Source organism: Petaurus breviceps, unplaced genomic scaffold (genome assembly GCF_028583685.1).
Source record: "Petaurus breviceps papuanus isolate PSGF00001 unplaced genomic scaffold, PetGlider_PUasm1.0 207, whole genome shotgun sequence".
Lineage (NCBI taxonomy): Eukaryota > Metazoa > Chordata > Mammalia > Diprotodontia > Petauridae > Petaurus > Petaurus breviceps.
In genome coordinates, this window is record NW_027185850.1 from 22,073,537 (window position 1) to 22,080,934 (window position 7,398).

Below are 7,398 nucleotides of genomic sequence, written 5' to 3' on the forward strand. Positions count from 1 at the left end.
TGTATCTCTCTGTCTCTCCCCCTCCCTCCCTCTCTCTCTCTCTCTCTGTGTCTGTCTCTGTCTCTCTTTTCCTCTCCCTCTTTCCCTCTCCCTCCCCCCACCTCCTGCTGCTGCTGAATTTTTATGAGCTCTCTGACCTACATTTCTGGCTAGGTCACAATAAAGCTCTCCATATGGCCCCGGTCCCTCCCCTCCTGTCTCCCCCCAGGTTCTGGGGCAAGGTGGGGGCCGTTCCCTTTGCATTCCCTGGCCTGGGCAGAACCAGGGCCATTTGCCTCCAGATGCCCATGGTGGGAGAAGGGGGGGTGAGGGGAAACAGGGCTGGGTTGGATAATTTTCACAGTTGAATTTTCTGTGATTAAAAACTTTGTGAATCTTCATTAAATACAAATTAGCCAGAAAATGGCAGTACTTAGAGGGAATTTTCAGTGATAAAATACAAAAGAATGAGTTCAAGTGGCATGAGTTTGTTTTAATTAAGAAATGAATTAATCACCCCCCTCCCCCCCCAACTCTCCTCCAGACTCCACAAACTCCAGTGACAATATCTACACAATGATTAATCCAGTGCCGCCCGGAGGCAGCCGGTCCAATGTAAGTCTGCTTTCTAATCATTTACATATCAGATACCATAACAAATCATAATTAACTTCATCAGCTGAGGGGAAAGCCCGTTTAATTGATTTCAGCCATTTGTTACCAGAGAGGGATAAAAACAAACCATCCAAGATGTGATTAACTCGGGCTGCTTGGCGCCTGTTTCAGAGGCCAAGGGGCAGCTTGGGGCACTGCCAAGACCAGAGGGTCTCAGGCAAGGGCAGGGACAGGCCCAGGCCATAGTAAGGGGGACCCAGGACAGGCTCATTCCCCTCTGGCCTGGATAAATTGGGAAATAACCCAATTGAATCAATATTTATCAAGTGTATTGTGGCAGGGCAAGGCTTGGAGTCAGGGAGGCCCAAAGGGAATCCCACCTCAGAGACAGCTCGATGCCCTGGGTTCCCCACTGGGCCTCAAGCGTCCTCATCTGTAAAATAAGGATGTTGGACAGGCTGACCCGAGGACCTGGCCAGCTCTGGGGGCCTGGGGGCTAGTCCTCCAGGACTCTGCTGGAAGCAGTGGGGTTTGGGGGAAGTGGGCATGCATAGGCCCCTTCCCTGATGGGTGAGACCCTCAGTATAGGGGAGAGAGCAAAGCAGAGGCCAGAAGGGGGAAGAGAACGCCCAAAGTGGGGAGGGAGGGGATCCAGGAGAAGCGCCTTAGCTCAGGTGTGAGGGAGAAGAGGCATCCCACCAGGTGGCAGGGCCCTCTTGTGGAAGTTGGGACACAAATTCCAGTACCTCTTTCCTTGGCTGCCTGTGACCTTAGAAAGCTGCTTCCCCTTTCTGGGCTTCAGTTTCCCCAACCATAACAATGACTGACATAATTGAGCTCCTGCTGTGTGCCCAGCTGAGCATTTTAGTCATTACCTCGATTGGTCATCCCCACAGCCCTGGGAGGTCGGGCAGTTACATATCCCTACTTTACAGGTGAGGGAGCAGGGTAAGTGACACCCGTGGTGACACAGCTAGTAAGTGTCTGAGGCTGGATCTTTCTGACTTGGGCCCAGTATTCCAACCACTGAGCTACTGAGGAGATTAAAGCAGATGAGATTAAAGCTAGAGGCTTTGTGCCCTGGGGGCTGGAGGAGCCAGAGCTGAGAAGCCCTGGGTTCAGGTTGTACCCTGGCCCACTGGAATCGGGCCTTGCCTCACCGGTCGTCCCCCAGACCATCGAAAACATAAAACACAGTCACCCCCTGAGCCCGGGTCCTTGAGGCCCCTCCAGCCAGGGGCTTCTTTGACTCACAAGCCTGAGTGACTAGCACAGAATGTGAGCTCTACTGAAGGGCACGCACTGCCTTGGTTTTGTTGGGGGCAGGATTTGAAGCTGGGGCTTTTCTGCCTCCAGCTCCAGCCCTCTGTCCCCTCTGCCACCTGTTTGTCAGCCAGGCCCTTCCTTCAGGGGGCAGGATGGCAGGAGGCAGGGATGGACTTGGCCACCAGGTGCTTCAGTGGCATAGAGCTCTAGACTTGAATAAGGAATACCTGAGTTCAGATCCTGCCTGAGACAGTTATTAGTTGAATGATTCTGGGCCTCCCTCAGCCTCAGTTTCCTCTTCTGAAAAATGGGGATAACAATAGCAGTGTTATTGTGAGGGTCAGATGAGATAACATTAAACTAGATATTTGTGACTGTCCAAAGGGGCACAGCCTGGCTAGCCTGCCACCTATAATGGGAAGGGGGGAGGGCAGGGTCACCAGGAACTTCCTTGGACCCAGTTCCTTCATCCACACACCCCTCCCTGCTCATCCTCTCCAGCAGTGTTGTGTAGGGACACTAATTAGCTGAAGGTAGAAGATCAGGAGTTCTAGGGGGAACCCAAACCCAGCATAATTCTAGCAGCATGGCATGGCTACTGAACAAGCCAGTGAGATTTGAGACTGTGCCAGTAGTGCAGAAGTTGCAGAGCCATGGTCCCCCCCATCCTCTGCCCTGGTCAGATCACATTTTGGAATATCGGGTATGTCTCTAGACGGGCTAGCCTGTGCCAAGGAGGGGAACCAGGCTCAGTACTGGTTGGAGGAACAGGGAGGTTGAGCAGGAAGAGAAGGCTTGGGGACAGTGGTCTTTAAGCGCTTCCCAGGATTTCAGATTTGGAAAGACAGTGGCCCCAGCCATCCCCCACCACCTGAAACCCAAGGCAGTCTCTCTGCTGCAGGGAGGGGAGGAGCCTGGTTCCGGGCTGGGGTCCCCATCTCACTCTGCCCCCTCCCTGCTCTGTTCTCAGTTCCCCATGGGCCCTGGCTCGGATGGCCCCATGGGCGGCATGGGCGGCATGGAGCCCCATCACATGAATGGATCCTTAGGTAAGTAGAGGAAGCCTGGTGCTGCCTAAAGGTGGGGGGCAGGGCACAGGACATGGGTGGTAGCCACAATTTTCTGGTCATATTTAAAGGGATGGTTTTGCTCAGAGAAAGCTGGGGGTTTAAGATTCGGGGCCAGTGGTTGATTTCTCCAGCAAAAACAGACAATTCTGGTGGGAAAACCAAGTGTGGACTTTACCCCTTAGCTCATTTGGTTTCCAGATAAGGACCTTAGGGGAGCAGGGACATTGAATGGGGTGGTGGGGGTAGCCCTCTGCCAGGCCTCAGCTACTTCATCTATAAAATGCAAGGTGGGGGGTGTTAATATTCTGTTCTCAGGCCCCTCCCAGCCCTGACATCTCCTGTTCCAAAACCTCTCCCAGGTTTGGCCTTCAGTGTCCTTCAGGCTGGTAAAGCCCCCTCTGGGAATATAACAAGGGTTCTTTTTCCATTTCAGGGTCAGGTGACATAGATGGACTTCCCAAAGTGAGTCTGCATGGGGGGGGGGGACGACAGCAATCAGGATCCCCCTGAAAACCTTCCCAGCCCCCAGATTGGTCCATTCATTTCCCAGCCCCGAGCCATGCCATGTGGCATACACAAGGGGGTGGGGAAGAGGAAGAGCACTCATTAAGCACCTGCTGTGTACTATGGGGGCGGGGGGAGGTGTACCTTCCCTGGCCCTCTGGAGCTCCTGCGTCTGGGGAAGGAGGGGGCACAGGGAGAATGTGCCTGACTGACCACCTGCCCCTCTCTTCTTCTCTTTTCCCTCTCGCAGAATTCCCCAAACAACATAAGTGGCATTAGCAATCCCCCCGGCACTCCCAGAGATGATGGCGAATTAGGAGGAAACTTCCTCCATTCCTTCCAAAATGACAATGTAAGTCCTCTGCACCCTCCCGTCTGTCTCTTAGGCCCCTCTGCCCAGGGGGCCTGGAGACCAGACCTGAGGCTGCGCTTCCTGCCAGGGAGGAGGGAGGGCATCTCTACTTTGCCAAGCCTTGTCCCCATCCCCAGGAGCAACAGGGTGACTGCCTCTGACCAGCAGCTGCTGGATCCACTGTCAAAGCCAGGAGGATTTACCTGCAGCAGACGGAGGGTGGGGGGCAACCCTGAGGTGTCAGCAGCCGTATTCCACCCGCCCGGGATGGGAGTGCCCACCACACACCTGGGGTCTTAGCCCATTCCTGATGGAGAAATTGTCTCCTTCTTTGCCCTTCTCTGTGTGGTGCAGTGGACCCGGGTTCAGACCCCATCGCGGTCCTGTCCACTGCCTGGGCTCTGAAGTCAGAGGAGCTGACCCAAAGGCCTCTGAGGCCCTTTCCAGGGCTCAATTTGGGGACCTTTGCCATGGCGCCCTTGGGTCTTTGAGCAAAGCCTGTTCAGGGAGGCCTGGAAGGGGTTCCGCTTGCCCAGGAAGCTGCCCTCAGCTGGGAGCTAAGAGACCTGGGTTCTAGTCCTGACTCACTTCTTCTGGGTCCTCTGAGACTCAGTTTCCCCACTTGAGGCAGTTGGCCTAAAATGATCTGTCCTAAGGTCCCTTTTAGCCCTAATGTCCCAATCGTTTCCTGAACGTGGGCTGTGTTCTAAGCCCAGGAACTAGAGGCAGAAATGACATTGACCTTTAATTCTTAGCTTAGCCCTGGAGCCAGCTTCAGGGTAGTCCCTGTTCTTGGGGGGCTGATGGGAGGGGGGACCTCCTGCTCTAACGGGCTCTCTGCCATGTCTGTATTCTTCCCGTACAGTATTCCCCCAGCATGACGATGAGCGTGTGATTTCCCCCTCCTCCCTCCTTCTCTTCCTCCTCCTCCTCCCTCCCTCCTTCCGTCCTTCCTCCCCCTCCTCCTCCTCCTCCTCCTCCTCCTCTTCTCCGGGATGCCGAGCAAGCCGGCCGTGGCGAGCGGGAAGATTCCAGAAATTATGCAAGAAGAAGAAGAGAGGTGTTACTTACTGGCCAGGAGACGGTGGGGGGACTTTCCCCCCCCCCCCCCCCCACCCCCCCCCCCCCTTCTGCCTCCTCAGCCCCTCCTCCCCAGTTTTAGTTTCATGCAATAAAAAGGCTGAACTTTTTATTCCATAAAACATGAAGGACAAAACTTAAAAGAAAATGAAAAATATATTTCAAGATGCGGAGCAGGCCCCTCCCCAACCGCCCCTTCTCCCCCTCCGTGGAGGGCCTTCTATGGACGTGACACTTTTCATTTTTCTTTTGTTTCTGTTTTATCGGGGTTTTTTTTTTGTTTGTTTGTTTGTTTTGTTGTTTTTGGGGAAATAAAGATGGAAGCTTCTAGCAACCCCCTCTCCTCCACCCCCCATCAACCTCTTTGCTTTCTTCTTTTAAAAAAAAAAAGGCAGAAAAAAGACAAAAAAAAGGAAAAAACCCAACCTGTTGTATGTTTGTGCTGTGACCCTATGGCGGGAAAGCTAGTCTAGATATGAAATCTCCTGGTGTCTGTTGTAGCCATTTAAAGACCTAATAATAAACTGGACAGTTTACAATCTGCGCTTCCTTCAGAAAGGCCTCTTCTTCCAAAGCGGGAGGGCCAGGGGAGAGCTGGGAGGCGGGTCGTCGAGGGTCCTTTGTAGCTGCACCCCTCTGCTGCCTGAATCCAGCCCACCTTTCCTCTGGACGAATACACACGCACGAACACACACACACACACACACACACACACACACATTGCTATCCATTCAGTCAAGGCATATAGGGTCACCATCTCATTGTGACTTTGGCCGGCACTCACCCTCACTTTCATTGCTTCGTGTCTCTGGAAAGGGTCTGCTCCCACTTCCCGCCTCAGACTTTTCTACTGTTTTGGATGTTTTCCAGTGGAGGCTGGAATATGCCCAGCCAGAAACCTGGGAAGAAGGTGTTCCCTGAAGGATGCCTGAGCTCCCTAAGAGTTTCTGATTCTGGAGCTTTAGTCTCCTAACGCTACAGTGAAATGTTGTTATGAAAGTGTATTGGAAGGGCAGCTAAGTGGCACAGTGAATAGAGCACCAGCCCTGGAGTCAGGAGGACCCGAGTTCAAATCCTGCCTCAGACACTTAACACTAGCCATGTGACCTTAGGCAAGTCACTTAACCCCAATTGCCCTTCCCCCCCAAAAAAGTATTGGAAGCAGGGCCTATGTCTGATGCACACTGGGGGAGGGGTTTCTTTAGGTCATCTTTGGTTCTAAACCTCTGAACCTCCATCGTTGGGGCTGGATGTGGGTCAGAGGTGTTGTTCTATAATTGTTGGTAGGGACGAGGAGGGTGAAACATTAAAAATGATTAGTGGCACCTCCCATTAGAGGGAACCCCATAACGGCCCCATGATCCTCCTTTAGAGGGTCTCCCCTGGAGTGGGGGGAGGGAATCCTTGTTTCAGATCTCTTCTTCCTTCCCACCATGGCTGTCATTTTTTGTCTGATCCCCTAGAAAAAAATGGTAGGCTCAGAGACGCCTTTGTTGGGTGATGGGGAACCTGTGGCCATTGTCGGCATCAGGGGCAAGGGCTCCCCTTACCTTGTAGTCTAGAGCTGGTGGCTGTTCCTAAAGATTGCTCATCCTGGGGCGGGGGAAGTTTAGGTTTGGAGGCCTTATCTTAACCGAGTTGGGGGAGGCCACTGGGCCAAGTTGATTGAGGGTGTAGAGAGAGGTTGGTCCCACTGCTGCAGCCAGATTAAATACTGGATTTTGTTTAATGCCTTGCTTTGGGATTACCCTGGGTTCTGCTGCTCCTGCCCCCTTCCATGCTGCAGAAACACCATGGGAACCTTGGGTGCCAGTACCTGGCCTGTTTCCTTGTTGACCTCCCCCCACCCCCAGCCCCTTCTGTCAATAAGGTAAGCAAATAGAACCCTGTGCCAGGCCCTTATCTTGCCCAGGAGCTTTTCCCCACAGTCTCCTTGCTAGTGCCCCTGTGTCTGTACTGCCTTGGGAGGGTGGAAGAGGGGACACACCAAGTGTTTCTGCTCTGACATGACCAGCTAGGACCTCTAGGCCTCAGTTACCTTCTCTGTGAAATGGGCAGACTCAGGAAGGCCTGCTTCAGCTGGTCTGACGTCCAGATGACAGCTGGGGGTGAGAGCTGGGGAGAACTTGTAATACAAGTGTCAACGGTTTGCCCCCACTGAACTTCTCAGTGCCCTGGGTGACATAATCACAGGACGCAGAAGTACAAGCAAGACAGTCCCTGTCTTCAGGAGAAAGTGACTTGATGCCCTCCTCCAGTACAGTGGACACCTCCAAACCTCACCATCAAAAGGGGCCTAGACTGGCCAGCTCTGTGTCATACCCACTGTATCGCACTGAAAGAGACTGACATTCTTACAAGGTTACAACCAGTGGCCAAAAAGAAAATTCACACAGCAAGAGACTATCGCAAGATAAGTAATCACAGAATTGTCTTACATAGTCGACCTCCAGGCCTGGCCAGCAAGTATTTGTTAAAGCACCTACTGTGTGTTGGGCCCTACTAAGCACTGAGGATATAAAGACCAAAAAA

At 53.0% G+C, this 7,398-nt stretch overlaps 1 protein-coding gene across 5 annotated transcripts in view; it reads left to right on the forward strand.

Moving 5' to 3' along the window:
* Positions 1-5,409, forward strand: part of LOC138164954 (single-stranded DNA-binding protein 3) — a 153,323-nt gene extending 147,914 nt beyond the window's left edge. For all 5 annotated transcript variants that reach the window (XM_069092942.1, XM_069092943.1, XM_069092944.1 and 2 more), the window contains 5 exons: positions 524-594; positions 2,831-2,909; positions 3,364-3,392; positions 3,685-3,786; positions 4,652-5,409. In XM_069092942.1, the coding sequence (XP_068949043.1) occupies positions 524-594; positions 2,831-2,909; positions 3,364-3,392; positions 3,685-3,786; positions 4,652-4,681 (311 nt within the window). In that variant the 3' untranslated portion in view covers positions 4,682-5,409. The remainder of the gene's footprint in view (positions 1-523; positions 595-2,830; positions 2,910-3,363; positions 3,393-3,684; positions 3,787-4,651) is intronic.
* Positions 5,410-7,398: the final 1,989 nt, after the last annotated feature.